This window comes from Ursus americanus, chromosome 8 (assembly GCF_024610735.1).
Source record: "Ursus americanus isolate L20-20 chromosome 8, mUrsAme1.1.p, whole genome shotgun sequence".
Taxonomy (NCBI): domain Eukaryota; kingdom Metazoa; phylum Chordata; class Mammalia; order Carnivora; family Ursidae; genus Ursus; species Ursus americanus.
In genome coordinates, this window is record NC_142134.1 from 19,233,160 (window position 1) to 19,251,092 (window position 17,933).

General features: G+C 35.1%; 1 protein-coding gene across 26 annotated transcripts in view; it reads left to right on the plus strand.

Moving 5' to 3' along the window:
- Window positions 1–17,933, plus strand: part of SEC31A (SEC31 homolog A, COPII component) — a 73,556-nt gene that overhangs the window by 20,377 nt on the left and 35,246 nt on the right. For 13 of the 26 annotated variants that reach the window (XM_087864027.1, XM_087864032.1, XM_087864034.1 and 10 more), the window contains exons 8-16: window positions 21–120; window positions 2,891–3,052; window positions 3,250–3,402; window positions 9,157–9,390; window positions 10,387–10,461; window positions 11,785–11,823; window positions 12,315–12,392; window positions 14,989–15,064; window positions 15,491–15,669. In XM_087864027.1, coding sequence (XP_087720153.1) covers window positions 21–120; window positions 2,891–3,052; window positions 3,250–3,402; window positions 9,157–9,390; window positions 10,387–10,461; window positions 11,785–11,823; window positions 12,315–12,392; window positions 14,989–15,064; window positions 15,491–15,669 — 1,096 coding nt within the window. The remainder of the gene's footprint in view (window positions 1–20; window positions 121–2,890; window positions 3,053–3,249; window positions 3,403–9,156; window positions 9,391–10,386; window positions 10,462–11,784; window positions 11,824–12,314; window positions 12,393–14,988; window positions 15,065–15,490; window positions 15,670–17,933) is intronic. The other 13 variants (XM_087864038.1, XM_087864039.1, XM_087864043.1 and 10 more) reach the window with 2 other exon arrangements.

The window sequence follows — 17,933 nt, forward strand, 5'->3', positions numbered from 1 at the left end:
TCACTTTGTGTTTTTTATAGGGGGATCTTGGCAATTGCTTGGAGCATGGCAGATCCTGAATTGTTGCTAAGTTGCGGAAAAGATGCTAAGATTCTCTGCTCCAACCCAAATACAGGAGAGGTACGAGGAGGAAATATTTCTCGGACTTATAGCTATATTTTATCTCTAGCTGAATAAGAAATTTTCCATGTGGATTCTTTAGTGCATTAATACAATTAAGGACATGGAGATAGAGGTATGTGTGAAATGTTAATCTAGGAGAGATTTTATCAAGAATATTATTTAAGCTCACCTGTTTCATCCAAGAAAATCAGCCATTGAAATAGTATATTTGAAATTAGTAATCATTCCCTATCCCCCATTTCTAATAAAAGGTGTTTCCCTACACTCAGATACTTGGTTTGATTTATTTAACATGTGATCTCTGGAAATCAGTGTCTTTAAAGCAGGAGTGTTCAAGGTTTGGGTCTTTTTCCTGCTTTACCATTTCTGAAGATTCTGATGTTTGGGAATCAGTAAATATATGTTATTTTTATTTTTTTATTTTTTTTTTTAAGATTTTATTTATTTATTTATTTGAGAGAGAAAGACATAGCCAGCGAGAGAGGGAACACAAGCAGGGGGAGTGGGAGAGGAAAAAGCAGGCTCCCAGCAGAAGAGCCTGACATGGGGCTCGATCCCAGAACTCCGGGATCACGCCCTGAGCCGAAGGCAGACGCTTAACGACTGAGCCACCCAGGCGCCCCTAAATATATGTTTTTAATTTCCCTTCTGAACTATACAGGAGGAATATACTTTACAATATTTGTCATATGTTCTACCCACAGAAATTTAGATGTGGGAAATTTTACCTCTTCTTCAATATAAATATAACCTAACTGCTTTTAATTGCTTTGGATTAAATTAATGGGCTAAAAAATCTCTTAAATATTTTAAAAATTATTTTTCTTAGTTGAATGAATGGTTTCCCTCTTTTTCAGTATTGGGCAAGAGACCATAGATTTTTGTGTTTTAAAGTTTTTATTTTTTATTTTATTTTTTTAAGATTTTATATATTTATTAGAGAGGGAGCGAGAGCAAGCTCGTGCCCCAGTGGGAGGAGGGAGAGAAGGAGAGGAAGAAGCAGACTCCCGGCTGAGCAAGGAGCCTGACAGACGAGGGGCTGGATCCCAGGACCCTGGGATCAAGACCTGAGCCAAAGGCAGACATTTAACCATCTGAGCCACCCAGGCACCCCTCTGCAATAGGTTTTAACCCTATAATATTAAAATAGAAACCAGCACTTTTGTTATTTGATTTGTGGTTTAAAGTTTTCAGATGCAGTGGTATCTAGAAGAATATAGAAATATTCAAGTTAGGGGAGACAGGAGAAAAAAATTAAAGTGGTAAGTTTTGCCTCATATGTTTGTAGACCAAACAGTAAAATCTTGCAGGGCGCCTGGGTGGCTCAGTCGTTAAGCGTCTACCTTCGGCTCCGGTCATGATCCCAGCATTCTGGGATCGAGCTGGCATCGGGCTCCCTGCTCAGCAGGAAGCCTGCTTCTCCCTCTCCCACTCCCCCTGCTTGTGTTCCCTCTCTCGCTGCCTCTCTCTCTCTCTCTGTCAAATAAATAAATAAATAAAATCTTTAAAAAACAAAACAAAAAAACAGTAAAATCTTGTATTTTATACTGTGCCTTCCCAAGTGAGTTCAAAATCATGGAAATTAACTGTTCTAATTTTCTGAGTTATATGATTTGATAAAATGAATTTTGCATATGATTAATTGTGTGTGCTTGGACTTTGAAGGAATAAACTTTTAGTACACGCTGCAACTAAAAAGTTTAGTAGATTTTTTTATTCGAGTGCAAATTAGGAATAGAACAGTGGTTTAAGTAATGTGAATAATGAGTCTTATCAACCAGTTTAAGCCCTAAAGATAAGTAGGCTAAGTACCTTTTCACTTAATTCTGTTTTCTTTTAAAATAAAACATTTAAAATATCCCACAAGGTCAAAGTTAAGATAATTTGACTTCTTAAAAACCATAAAACCGAGGTGTCTGGGTGGCTCAGTCAGTTAAGCATCTGCCTTCACGTGGTGATCCCAGGACCCTGGCATTCAGCCGCTAGTCTGTCAGGCTCCTTGCTCAGCGGAGACTCTGCTTCCTCCTCTTCCTCTGCCCCTCCCCCTGCTTGTGCTCGTGCCCTTTCTTTCTCTCTCAAATAAATAAAATCTTAAAAAAAAAAAAAAAAGAAAGAAAACCTATGCTCCTATGAGCATCAGTTACGATCACACTAACTTTGAGTTAACAGTAATTATTACATTGTAAAGGTTTTATACCAACCATTTTTTAATAGTTTTTCCATATTCTTTTCCGTCTAAACTGTTTATGGTGAATCTGTTTCCATTCTGCAGTAAAACAAATGATGTATACATGGTTTTGTTTGACTCAAAACCAAATTTCTCAGTGAATTCTTCCTTCTTGAGCTTATTTTTTAAATGTGGTCTTCAAGTAGCCTAAATATGGTTGTTTGGATCTTGGCAAGCAAAAATAGTTGGGCAGAGACCATTGTCTTTTAGAGTTTTAACAAGTTGACTCTAATTTGTTCTGGTCTTTCAGATGCACCTGCTACTACCACTTTAATAAACACAGAAAAACCTTAGTTTTTGTATGTACTTATTCTGAATCTGGTCAAAATTTTGAAGAAGTATTCATTTTTATTATAATAGATCACCATTGTGGACTCCTTTTATACTTTAAACGAATTTTTACAGTTGTTTTTCCTGGCTCAACATACTTTCTAAAAGTAATTGTTTAATTAAGCTGCACATGTTGATCATATTAATTCGGGTGTTTTGGCTGTAAAGTGGCTACACTGTTTTCTGACTTTTGTTGTCGTTGTTGCCTAGGTGTTATATGAACTTCCCACCAACACACAGTGGTGTTTTGATATTCAGTGGTGTCCCAGAAATCCTGCTGTCTTATCAGCGGCTTCCTTTGATGGTCGTATCAGTGTTTATTCTATCATGGGTGGGAGCGCAGATGGCTTAAGGCAGAAACAAGTTGACAAGGTAATAGGAAGTGTTAAAATTTTCAATCATAACACTTGTAAAAATATCTTATTGTTTAATTATTTTGAAAATGACTTTACTAATCAGTGCTACTGATTAATTGGATAATTGTGATAAAAATATTTCATGGGTATGACTTGAAACATGTAACATAATCTTGTATAAATTACAAATTCTCATGTTATTATATTTTTTAGCTTTCATCATCTTTTGGGAATCTTGATCCCTTTGGCACAGGACAGCCCCTTCCTCCATTACAAATTCCTCAGCAGACTGCTCAGCATAATATAGTGTTGCCTCTGAAGAAGCCACCCAAGTGGATCCGAAGGCCTGTTGGTGCTTCCTTTTCAGTAGGTGGATTTGTTTTTATGGTCCATAAGCACAAAGGACTTCTTGTAGTAAAGCGTTCTTATAAGATCACTCAGATGGAAGAAGATTGAGATGTGTCTGTAGGTTTTTCATCATTCAGAATGGTTTCTCAGGAAAAATTGGATCTTCTGTTTTTCTTTTTTACTTTAAATTGTGGTAAAATATAAATAACATAAAATTTACCATTTTAACTATTTAGAAATATACAGTTCGGGGGCGCCTGGGTGGCACAGTGGTTAAGCGTCTGCCTTCGGCTCAGGGCGTGATCCCGGCGTTATGGGATCGAGCCCCACATCGGGCTCCACCGCTATGAGCCTGCTTCTTCCTCTCCCACTCCCCCTGCTTGTGTTCCCTCTCTCGCTGGCTGTCTCTGTCGAATAAATAAATAAAATCTTTAAAAAAAAAAAAAAAGAAATATACAGTTCGGTGGCATTAAGTACATTTACATTGCTGTGCAACCTTCACACTGTCCATCCCCTTATTGGTTTTTTTTTGAGACAAAACTAAATAGTTTTATTTCTTCTTTTTATAATAATTTTTTATTATGTCTTGTTAGTTACCATACAGTATTACATCAAAAACTAAGGATATACTCTATGGTGTCCATCTCCTTATTAACCTTAACTTCCTTCTCTGTCTCTCCTTCCTTCAATCTTTTTTTTCTTTTTCTGTGTATCCTCCTTCCTTCTCTTTATTCCTTCCTTCTAACTTTTTTTTAATTGCCAATTTCTTTTCTTTTTTATGGTAAAAAAACATGTAGCATAAAATTTACCATTTTAACCCTTTTTAAATGTACAGTACGGTGTGTTAACTATATACATTTGTTGTGCAACAGATCTCCAGAACTTTTTTATCTTGCAAAACTGAAACTGTTTTCCAATTGAACAACAACTGCTCATTTTTCCCTTTCCTAGCCCCTGGTAATCACATTCTACTTTCTGTTTCTGTGAGTTTGACAACTTTAGATATCTCATATAAATGGAATCATGCAGTATCTGTCTTTTTGTTGATTGTCTTGTTTCACATAGCATAAGGTCCTCAAGGTTCATCCATGTTGCCGTGTATGACAAGATTTCCTACTTTTAAAAGGCTGAATAATAGTCTACATTTTCTTCATCCATTAACCTGTCAATGGACATTAAGGTTGCTTCCACCTCTTGCTAGTGTGAATAATGCTGCAAAGAACATTTGTGTGCATTTATGTCTTTGAGATCCTATTTTCAACTCTTTTGGGAATATACCCAGAAGTGGGATTGCTGGATCTTAAGGTAATTCTATTTTTAATTTTTTGAGGAACCTCCACACGGTCTCCCATAGTGGCTGCACCATTTTACATTCCCATCAACAGTGCACACGGTTCTAATTTCTCTACATCCTCAGTAACACGTGTTATTTTCTGGTTGTTTAGATAATAGTCATCCTAATGGATATGAAGTGATATCTCATTATGGTTTGATTTGCATTTTCCTAATGATTAGTGATGTGGAGCATCTTTTCATGTATCTGTTGGCCGTTTGTGTGTCATCTTTGGAGAAATGTCTATTCAAGTCTTTTCCCCATTTTTTAAATCAGATTGTTTGGGATTTTTTATTATTGAGGTGTAGGAGTTCTTTATATATTCTGAATGTTAACTCTTTACCAGATAAATGATTTGCAAATATTTTTCTCCCATTCTGTAGCTTTTTTTCTCTGTTGATTGTTTCCTTTGCTGCACAGAAGCCTCATTTGTCTATTTTTGCTTTTGTTGCCTGTGCTTTTGGTATTGTGTCTGTATCATTGCCATATTAATGTCCTCAAACTTCAGCTTAGACGAGTCTGGTTATCCCTATAGACCAGAAAGAAGAAATAAAGTCCTTTCGTAAATATTCTTACTTCACTACTGTTTTTTAAGTCTTGCATAGAATAGTCCATTTGTTCAGTGTTGGGTTGCTTTCTTCATACAAACTACAGGTACAACAAAACTTCATTACTAATAATATTAATAGCTAAAGTGTATTTTTTAATAGCTAAAGTATATTTATTTACTATGTGCCAGCTACTGTTCTAAGCATTTTGCATATAGTAACTCATTAAATTCTCACAACTGCTTATAAAATAGCTACTACTATTACCCCTATATTGTAGATAGAAAGGCACAGAGAAATTAATAACTTGTCTAATTTTACACTTACAAAGATTTTAGCTGTTCTACTGTCAGTCTAATCCGATGCCTACTGTATATAATGATGAGAGTGAGCCTCTTGGTAATAATGCCTAAAAGTAGGATACTAAACTTATATTATTTGGGGTGCCTGACTGGCTGAGTCAGTAGAGCATGCGACTCTTGATCTCGAGGTCATGAGTTTAAGCCCCACATTGGGAGTAGAGATTACTTAAAAAAATAAAAATGAAAAAAACGCTTATATTTTTCAGCTTCCCCATCATTGTTATAGAATTTACACACATCGTAGAATTATATATATTCACCTTTGTCAAAACTGAATGAATGATCTCCTCTGCAGTTACTGCTGAGTTCTTGCTATCATTCTTCTATTAGTCAGGCTCAGAACTTTTCTTTTGAACTCTTATATTCATTCCTCAGGTCCAGATATTGCTCTTTAGAAATCTCTTGGATTTAATTCTTCCTTTTACTTTGCCGTTACTCTGCCTGATTCTTCATCTTTTCACACTGAACTGTTACATGATTGCCTGTCTATAGCTTGTCTATTCTCCCTCCAATCTATACTACATCCCTAGATTAATCTTCCTAAAATAGACCTTTGATTATGTCACTAATAAATCCATCCTTTGGATTTAATTAATTAATCTTCTCATCCCTCCTGTTTAGTTTTCTCTACTGTCTGTCTGTACTGCTGCCTTGGAGTCTTTTCCTTTATGATTTTCTACTTTTTTTTATTGAATACTAACTATTCATCCAGTTATTTCCATCCTTGCATAAGTAACTAAAACAATTATTATAGAATTGTGTGTGTACAAGGTTTAAAAGAAAACCAGAATGTACAGAAAAGATCCCCCCAAATATAAGCTTCTTGAGGACTGACTATCTGGTTCGCAGGTATGTTTTCAGTGCCTAGAATGGTCGCTGACAAATAGAAGGTGTTCACTATGTATTTACCTTAGGAATGAGAAGGGAACGTCTTCCCCTTCCCCATTCTCCCTCCTCCGCTTACTAGTGTTGGAGTATTATAAAGACAATAAGTAACCAAGTAAGAGATGGAAAATCAAAATATCAGCTTTAGTGCTGCCATAAGCTATATTGGAGGCTACAGTTTAGATGTGCAACCATAGTGGGCCTTGTAACAAACTAGAACATAGAAATCTCTGAGAGCTGGGCTGTTCTGCTTGCCTCTATAGCCCCAGGATCTGATTTAATAAACATGTTTTTAGCTTTACCCCTGTATTAGGCCACCTTACTAACCTAGTTACAGGCAAGTTTAGGTACTGTAGGACTTTCCTTGAAGGTGCAGGCAGCTTATCCATATGGACTATTTCTCTGGGTGGGAAGACAACTATAAAAAGATGCCCTGAAGAGCTGATGTGAGCGTGCTGCGGTTCTTTCCTGAAAAACGTCAGTCAGTCCACTCCCAGGACAGTGTGAAGGACAGAGAAGGGCTGGAAGTGTTCCTCCTCTGCTAGTTCCTCTTACAGAGTGCAAGGAAAATGCCCTCTCTGTGGACATGAGGGGTAGAATGGCAGTGTCCCTCTCAAATATCTTTCGGTTACCAGTGAAGTTTTTAGAAGTTTGTGTTGTTCTTGTGGATATCTTTATAAATGTAAATAATTTACCTAAACATCCATGTTATGATATATCAGCTTCATATGGTACTACTCAAAACTCTTCTATGCAATATTAAATTAGTGCGTTTATGTACTTCCTCCCAGTTTTTCCAATTTTTTTTCTTTTCCAAATTTTTATTTCTGCCAATTTTTGTAAATTACACTATTTTTATATTGTTAAGACTTTAAAAATATTTTTATTGTGTTCGGTACCAATATTAAAGTTTTCTGTATTTGTTTTGGTTAGTTTGAAAAAATGAGGACTGACGAGCAGCACTTACGTTATTTTTTTATGCTCCTTTCTTTTTTTATTTTTATATATTTTTTATTTTTTATTTTTTTATTTTTTTAAAGATTTTATTTATTTAGTTGACAGAGAGAGAGACAGCCAGCGAGAGAGGGAACACAAGCAGGGGGAGTGGGAGAGGAAGAAGCAGGCTCCTAGCTGAAGAGCCTGATGTGGGGCTCGATCCCATAACACCGGGATCACGCCCTGAGCCGAAGGCAGACGCCTAACCGCTGTGCCACCCAGGCGCCCCTATTTTTATGTATTTTTTAATTTACATTCAGTTAGTTAACATAGCACTTACATTATTGTAATTGTGTAATATTATAATATTATTACACAGAACCAAGAAATGAATAAGCCTGATCTCTTGTGAAACCCAGTTTAGGTCTTGCTTCTGGGGGGTTCAGTTTTCACCAACTTCCCAAAAATGTGGGGGAAACGCAGCAGTTTTGCCCTTCTGTGAAGTTCGTATCATGTGTGATGTTATCCACATATCATTTAGAACTTACAAGTGCCTGTTATATCCAGTTTTATTTGAATGTTAAATTCCTTAAGAATAGTGGTTTATGTTTTGTTGGTATTTCAATTTACATAAAAACAATAATCCTTATACAAAAATTGCTGAGTGTAAAGAACCAGATTTGGTCCTGTGTTTCCTTCTTTACCTATATTTATTTGTATAAATATATTATTCAGATAGTAACTGTTTACTTGCTGTATACAAGGCAGATATTGGATACTGTAGGAGATATAAGAATAAAGTACATACAGAACCGCAGTCCTTGTAAGTATAGGGGAGGTAGAACTTTGCATCTGCCCTCTTAGGGTTTTCACCTGAATCTGAGAATTAAATTGATATAAGACAAATTAACAGGAGAAAAGCATACAGATTTTTATGTATACCTGGGCCCCCATTGGGAAATGAAAACACAAACAAGTGGCGAAATCTAAGTGCTTATATACTAGGTTGAACAAAGAATGGCAGTCATGGAAAAGTAACTAAAATATTTAGAGAGACTAAAGGGAGGTAAATTGTTATTTAACAAGGTCTGTTTGTACAGATTTCTCTCCCCTCTGGTGATAAGAATGTTTCTTTGTCCCTGGTATAGAGAGGGCAGCTCTCACAGGGGAGTTTCATCTCCAGCTTTCAGGAAGAAAAGAGGTCAGGGTGCCCTTCTTTCCTGCTGTTTTACAAGTAGTCCTTAGCTCAAAATAGTCATTATACCAAATGGCATATATTGTAGGGGCATATTCTGCCACCCTTTAAAACTTACAGCCAAGAACAGAAGCTGAGGCAAATACGTATGAGCTAGTAGTTGAATCAAAAGAGATCTATAATACATTGAGGGCGTCTGAGGTGGAAGAGGTGGCATTTGCCCGGGCCTTGAAGAGAAGCAACATTGAGTATGTGGCAGTTAGTAAAAACAAGTAGGTGAGAAACGGGGGGGCACGGAAATAGTGCATTTTATCTAGAAGGTAGGTGGTACGAAGAAGAATAGTAATTGAAGGCTGGGGTCAGATGGTGGAGTACGGGAGACCCTATCAGCTAATTTTATCCAAAGTGATACCTATTAAGGCCATAGCTCTTTCCATTAGGTTTTTCAGTAAGCACACTTTTTGGCCTCATCCTTGTGGGTCAAACTGACTTTGGTCATTTTTTCTTTTATAGTTTGGAGGCAAACTGGTTACCTTTGGGAATGTCAAAACACAGGCCCAGCAGGGAGCTGAGCAGCAGCAGCAGCACCATGTGTTCATCAGTCAGGTTGTAACAGAGAAGGAATTCCTCAGCCGATCGGACCAACTTCAGCAAGTCGTGCAGTCACAAGGATTTGTCAGTTATTGTCAGAAAAAAATTGATGCTTCTCAGACTGAGTTTGAAAAAAACGTATGGTCCTTTTTGAAGGTAAAGTTGAGATTAAAACAATTTCATTATCTGTAAATTTAACTGTTCTTATATTCTCAGTGTGTTCTTATTAAAGAAATTATTTCAAGGTTCTGATTTCAAGAGCTTCATGATGACATTAAAGAAACCTTAGGAAGAGCCCGTGACCATATTTTTATGTCAAGAGTTCTTCCCTCTCTGCTTCGAAGAGCCTAATATGAAGTACTTTTTTAATAAGTGAAAAACAGCATAATAGTTGTATTTAAATTATAACATAGAGCTTAGTGTAATAAAAACAGAATATTAAATTCTGTAGTAGATCCAGTTAAGGAAATGGGAAAAGAGGGAAGAGTTATAGGGGAGAGGGTTTAGAGGCATTTCTCATTCCTTTTACTGAGTTGCATTTATGACAATAGGAAATAGAGTTTTCTGGTTGGTCATTTTGCCTCCACTGGAATGTCTGTTTCTTGATACTGCGTTTTCCAAAGAGATCTTATAACCCTATACAAGAAGGTTAAATTCTAAAATTACAGAATTTTATATTTTGTAATTATTAATTTTGGGAAAGAGTTGTAGGACATTGAGTGTTCCACAGAGTGTTGTGTTTTGCATGCATATAACCATTGGACATGAGTTAGCTTGTATTTACAGAAAAGCTTTGGGGTGCCTGGCTGGCTCCGTCAGTAGATCATTCAACTCTTGATTTCAGGGTCATGAGTTCAAGCCCCACAGTAGGCATGGAGTTTACTTAAAAAATAAGATAAAAGTAAGCTTTATTCAACAAGGATAATTAATTACTAGTATACTTACTATTTTAAAAAGTGACCTATTAAAACTATTTTGGGGACTCTTTCTACTGTGAGCCTTCTACATAGTAGATACAGAAAGCTTTAGTTGGTGACAGTAGACTTTAGTAGACTTTATTTTTGATAATTTTAATAATTCTACTTGGAATTTGATCAAGTAATTAAAAATTTAAAGGCAGGTCTTTATTTTAAGATTATGTCTTCTTTAAAGGTAAACTTTGAGGATGATTCTCGGGGAAAATACCTTGAACTTCTAGGATACAGAAAAGAAGACCTAGGAAAGAAGGTAAATTTCTGGGAAAGTTAAAGGCTGTGCTTATACAAGTAAAGTATTTATGTAGAATAAGTGTTCTTTTTATAAACTTCTATACAGATAATCTCAAATCATTCAGTAAATATTTAACAAGAATTTGTGTTTGGTTGCCAGAGTTCCAAATACATATTATTAAATGTGTAATTCCACCTTGGACCTGGATTTAAAAGCTGCCAGAACCACCTTGACTTCAAACTTGATTTAAACAGCTGTGTCATATCAGGTAGAATTGGGCCTTGAAAGATAAGAGGCTATCAACTTCAAACACTGGAAATAACAGATTTTAAGAGGGTGTGTAGCAATGGCCCTGGAGGAAAAGAAAATGAGGAAACTTAAAGACCACGCATGTTCACTACAGCTTAAGTGATGAAAAAGAGAGTACTGGTTCTAAGATTACCACTATTTTCTACCCTCACTGTTCATGCCTTTAGCCCACATTTCCAAATTCTCTCTGAGTTTGGCCAGCTGACAAATAGCTAGTAAATATTTTGGAACCAGGACAATTTATTATACTGAACCTGAATAAACAAAAGTCCAACTGAGTCACTTAATATTTTAACTTACAAGAAGATTCCCTTTTAAAAAGAGAGTCGTATTCCAGTTCCAGTTTTCTTCTCAAAGAGGGACTTCATTATTACTCATTCCACAGTTTGATATGACCAGCACGAAAGACACTCTGACTTTGGAAACCTTGAAGGAATTATTTTAGATTCTTTGTGTAATTTGTATTAGCCCTTTGTTCTTTGAAAGTGACTCAAGTTTTCTGTAGCGTTGCAGGTTGCCGTACATGGTACAGCTTAGATACTGTGCACTCTGAGCAGTGCCGAGCACATTGAAGATGTCACATCACAGCCCCACTGCTTATTGGCTGTGTGTCTTTGCTCATTCCTTTAGATTTTTTTATATTTAATTTTATCATTGGTCTAAACTTCTTGGTGCTATAACTTTTATAGGTTTGTAAGGGATTAATATGAAAGTTTTACCAAATACCTAATAGTAAAAATGAAATAGAATCTGATTGTCAAAATACTTCTAACAGCAGTTCTTCAGTAGTGAGTACTTGAAGAAATTTTTAAAAATTAATTATAGTTACTTAAAAGAAAGTAGAAGAAAACATGCTTGTGTTGAGGTTAGGTTTGTGATTGAATAGCAGATTTTATTCTTTCCTTAAACACACCATTCCTGATCTGAACTTTGGTGGATTTTTGCCAATGAAAATGGAGAAAGAGGTGAGCATGTGCTATATGCCTTGAAATAGAATTCCATGTAGTAGGTGAGTTGTTGTTTTTATTTCAGATTGCTTTGGCCTTGAACAAAGTGGATGGACCCGATGTGGTAAGAAGGCCTTTAAAAATAGCTACCTTCCAAAAATTTGGTTTAGGTCATAACACAGAAAGAAATGTAATTTAAGAAATGTGTCTGTGTTATTGCTTTATAGTATAAAAATAAATGCTGATTGTAGATATTGTAATAAGTGAATTCTTATTTTAAAATAGTATAAGTTTAGCTGGTAGAAGGAATTCCTTTCTCTTGGTATTATTTGAATTTTGCAAAAGAGGAAAAACAATATCAATGACTGCTCAGATACTTAAGGTTAAGATCTTTGTTCCTGGGGGACATTTGATAGGAAAAAAGGGAAGGTCTTAGCAGTAATGCTCTTTGCTTTTCCTCTGATAGTACTTCTTAAATCAATTTACTTAGTGTTGCTTCTTATGATTAAACTAGCTCTGAATGTTGTTGGTTGGGTCTTTTGTCTTTCTTAATCACTAATATTCTTTTAATGCTACATTCTTCAACTTCCCTTGTAATTGTTTTGTGTACCAAAGGCTCTTAAAGACTCTGACCAAGTAGCACAGAGTGATGGGGAGGAGAGCCCTGCTGCTGAAGAGCAGCTCTTGGGAGAGGTACTTATTTCTTTCATCTTTAATTACACTGGGAAAATATGTGATATTTGTTTATCTCACATTGAAATATGGAAAATTTGCTTGACTACTTGTTCCAAAGTACAGTTGAAATATATTGTTTTCTTAGAGATTTTGGGGGTAGGAGTCTATTTACTTGCTTGACAGAAGTATCATCTATGAAATCTTTAGTTCTTTGAGCTAGCTTCTGGATTATATGTTTTAAAATTAACAGTTGACATGAGATTGACTTAATTTGGTCAGGTGGATATCAGCATGTCAAAATGAAAAGAGATCTTACTCAGAAATCCACAATACATTGCATGTAAAGTTAATGTTTTTTCTTAACACATTAATGTTTAGGGCCTGCTGTCAGTGGCAGAGGCTTCTAGAGTAGTCTTGAACTTTGAATCCATGTATAGAATTTTTCACTAAATAAACTGTCATGATTTACTGATCGTCATGATAAACGTGTCGTGAGTTGTAGTTGACAATTTTTATAACCAGTTAAAAAGAGTCCTTGAACACAGAGTTGTATCATTAATTTTTTTCCTTTTGTTTTTCTGGGGTTTTTTTAACCATTACTAAATAATTCTGTACTTTTCTTGCTTTCTAATTATATTCGATCTTGGAAAATTAATCAACAAGTTCTTGTTTCTCATCTCATCTTTGACTTTTTCATTGTTCTTTCTGATATGGAGATACCCTGACTATAGAATGTTTCTTACAATCCTTAGCTAAGTTATAAGAATAATTCATCAGTAAATTAGGCTTTTATAAGATAATTATTAAAAAACACTTTCCCTAGAAGTAGATGTAACATTTATTTAACCTGAGAATAAAGAATATGAATAAAATCTTTGTAAAATTATAATTTGAACCAATTTTGGTAATACCTATACAGAATTGTAGGATACATTGAAGAAATATACTTTCATCTATGTACAACGAGATTAACTATGTATTATCAAGTAGAGGACCATTTGGAAATACACTTATGAATTAATAGATCAGAATAATATGGGGGCGCCTGGGTGGCACAGCGGTTAAGCGTCTGCCTTTGGCTCAGGGCGTGATGCCGGCGTTATGGGATCAAGCCCCACATCAGGCTTCTCTGCTATGAGGCTGCTTCTTCCTCTCCCACTCCCCCTGCTTGTGTTCCCTCTCTCGCTGGCTGTCTCTATCTCTGTCAAATAAATAAATAAAATCTTTTTAAAAAAATAGATCAGAATAATATGTACTTAACAAAATGGTAGTCACCAATATGTACTTTCAGAGTATTTGAAAGATTTTGTTTAGGGAAGTAGAATCCTCCCCTTTACCTTGATGATGCCATTTGTTTATCAGGCATGATAGTTTATCATCGAAAATACTCAACGTGTAATAAACTGTTTTTTTCAGCCTTATATTTCAGAAGTCCATGAATAAGGTTTATTGTTTCTTAGAAGGCAAATTTGAAAAATTTGAGTTTTAAAAAAAGGGTTTTTTAGTAGTTAGTGAATATAATCAGATCAGTATCTGATTTACTTATTAATGTGAATAACTTAAATTCTAAAATCTTTCTGATTAAAAGTTCTAAAATGCTTCTCTTTAGTTAGGGAAAGAATTAAGGTTATGATTATTCTCCTGTAATAGTATTAACTAATTGAGCATTATTTACAGATGATGCTATGCTGTACCCTGCACTAAAATTCCCCAATCCAGAAATGCCCCTGACTTTGAATACTAAGCACTTACATTCAGATGTGTAGGTAACACAAGCACAGAAGATAGGTATTTTATCTCATGAAAGACAGCTATGTTTTTCTTTAAAAATTTCTCTATAATCTCTGATATATTTTATTTTTGTCTTCTTGTGAATTTTTATACATAGAAAGCATTTAAACTATTTGCCAGCAGTATGCCTTCCTTATGTTTCTTTTCTTCTAAAGAAAGAAAATATAGAATTTCTTACAGGTAGTCTTACAGGTAGTCTCAGAAGTTTATAACAGAACTGTGTATCTTTTTACCAGACCAACCTGCTACTGCAGGTATGACTAATTTAAGGGAATACAAAATCTGTAATTGAATTTGAGTATATTCGTATAGTCTTTTATATAGCATTTGTACAAGGGCACCAGGTAATTTTTTTTTCATGACTGATTCGGTTAAAATAAAAAGACCTTCTTATAACTAAACCTAATGATTGGGCAGAGATTTTTAGACATGTAGAAAATTTTAGATGTATAGCAGCAGGGTTGTTTTAAAATCATAATACGGTAAAATAAAAAACGTATATTTTGCATTTTTCAAGCTATTCTTATTTGAAGTATCTAAGAAAACAAAGATTCTTCAGTAATTTCTGAGCTACCAGTAATAGATATGTATCCTTAATAGATACGTATCCTTTTTTTTTTAACATTATTCTTGATGACCTTTTATTTTATTTATGATTGTATAATGGGAATTAATACTTAGGAAAGTCTTAGATCTGAGAACTTTTCTGGAATAACTTGGCCTGTCATCTAGTCAGTAGGTGAATAATTATATATAGATCTTGTTTGCCAGTGAATTATTCCAGTTTCATCCTGGCTAAATTGCTGCCTTCCCATCTCTTTAGTGCATTAAAGAGGGAAAACAAGAATCTGAATTTCTACCATCAGCAGGAGGAACATTTAACATCTCCATCAGCGGCGGTAAATACCTATTTCATTTTGACTTTTAACTATTTGAAAGCAGATAGTCCCTAAGTTTAGATTACAAATGTTTTGTTACAAGTGGTAGAGGGTTGAAAAGAAGAACTCAGTTATTTAGTATATGTAATTAGTCTCTTAGAGATAGTGGTATATTCTGACATCTATGTGATAAAAAACTGTATAACAATCTCTATTATTCCAGTATAAACAATCTGAAAAATGTGTTATTTTACCTGATTTACTTACATGCATGTCAGTATATTTCCATAGACCTCAAAAACTTGTGTTAGAAATTAATCCACCAGTCATATTCAGAAATTAGCATTGTTTTCTCCTTTGTGTGTACATGTAAAAATTGATAGGTATAGAATGTTTTCTTGTAGCAAAAACTTTATTTAACCTGGGTGTATTGTTTCCTCATTGCAGATATTGATGGTTTAATTACTCAGGCTTTGCTGACGGGTAACTTTGAGAGTGCTGTTGACCTTTGTTTACATGATAACCGCATGGCTGATGCCATTATATTGGCCATAGCAGGTGGACAAGAACTCTTGGCTCAAACGCAGAAAAAGTACTTTGCAAAATCCCAAAGCAAAATTACCAGGGTATGTTATCTTAAAAATATAAACTATAACACGTATCTGATTATAAAAACTTATACTCTTATTAAAGATAACTAAAATGCAGAAAACAGTAAAGAACAAAAAACCCATTCATAATTCCTTGAACTAGAAATAGTTATTGTTGATAGTTTGGCAGTTATTATTTTTATTTTTTGTATTTTGTGTATATAACTTTTTTAATGAAAAGTGCTTTTCGGTTTTTTATTGTAGAAAAGTTAAAATATAGGAAAATTTAAAGATAAAAATGTTAATTTTAAAATTCTCATTCTTCCATCAAATTGGTACATACCCTTTTGTACCTCTTTCTGTGTATTTGTAGAATTTTTTAAAAACAGAATCAGTACCATATATATGTGTGTGTGTGTGTGTGTGTGTGTGTGTGTGGTTTTGCTTATCTATATTGCCACTTACGTTGTAAATGGTTTACTATATCATTAAATATTCTTACAAAAATTTTTAATTGCTCTATAATGTGTTGTTATAAGGATATATTACTTCTCTCATTTTTGGGGTGTTCAGGCAGTTTCTAATATTTTTCCTAATACAGATAAGATAGTGATAAACATCTTTGTTGTACCTAAGAATTTTGTATGATTTCTAATTGTTTAATGAGGCTGTAAGTCCTACGAAAAGAATTTTTGGTGCAGAGAGTCTGAACATTTTTAAGCCCCTGCTTAATGCTATTAAATTTCTTTCCATAAAGTTGTCTCAGTGTTTAGCCCTGTCAGCACTGGTTGCTGTCAGTCTCCCCTGCCTTATCTCGTGCCACTCCCTCCCCGTTATCTTTCAGCCACACCAGTTGCCTTTCGGTTTCTCACACACTCTATGTGCCTTTCTCCCTTGGGACTTTGCACCTCCTGTTCCCTTGCCCTGGAATGTTGTTTTTTTCTTTTCTTTTTTTTTTTTTTTGTTTTAATTTAAATTCCAGTTTATATACATTGTAATATAGGTTTCAGGTATACAATATAAGTGATTCAGCACTTCCATACAGCACCCGGTGCTCATCACAGCAAGTGCACTCCTTAATCCCCATCACCTAGTTCACCCATTCCTTCCATCCACCTTCATTCCGGTAACCATCAGTTTGTTCTCTATAGTTAAGAGTCGCTTTCTTGGTTTGCCCCTCTCTCTTTTTTTTCCCCTTTGCCTATTTTGTTTCTTAAATTCCACATATGAGTGAAATCATATGGTATTTGTCTTTCTCTGACTGACTTATTTTGCTTAACATAATACTCTTTAGCTCCATCCACATCATTGCACATGGCAAGATGGCATTCTTTTTTATGGCTGAGTAATATTCCATTGTCTATATATACCACTTCTTTATCCATTCAGCAGGCAGTGGACATTTGGGCTCGTTCCATAATTTGGCTATTGTTGATAATGCTGCTTTAAACATTGGGGTGCTTGTATCCCTTCAAAGCAGTATTTTTGTATCCTTTGAGTAAATACCTCATAGTGGAATTGCTGGATCGTAGGGTAGTTCTGTTTTTAACTTTCTGAGGAACCACCATGGTGTTTTCCACACTGGCTGCAGCAGTTGCATTCCCACCAACAGTATAAGAGGGTTCCCCTTTCTCTGCATCATTGCCAACATCTGTTGTTTCCTGTGCTGTTAGTTTTGGTAATTCTGACAGGTATGAGATGGTATCTCATTGTAATTTTGATTTTTATTGCCCTGATGATGAGTGATGTTGAGCATCTTTTCATGTGTGTGTTGGCCATCTGTATGTCTTCTTTGGAAAAATGTCTATTCATGTCTTCTGGCATTTTTTAACTGGATTATTTTTTGGGTGTTGAATTTTATAAATTCTTTATATATTTTGGATACTAACCCTTTATCAAATATGTCATTTGCAAGTATCTTCCCCCATTCCATAGGTTGACTTTTAGTTTTGTTGGTTGCCCTTCGCTGTGCAGACGGTTTTTATTTTGATGTAGTCCCGATAGTTTATTTCTGCTTTTGTTTCCCTTGCCTCAGGAGACATATCTAAAAAGAAGTTGCTACAGCTGATGTCAAAGAGGTTACGACCTGTGTTCTCCTTTAGGATTTTTATGGTTTCCTGTCTTATATTTAGGCCTTTCATCCATTGTGAATCTGTTTTTGTGTATGGTGTAAAAAAGTGATCCAGTTTCATTCTTTTGAATGTTGTTGTCCAATTTTCCCAACGCGATTTGTTGAAGAGACTGTCTTTTTTCCATTGGATATTCTTTCTGCTTTGTTGAAGATTAGTTGACCATATAGT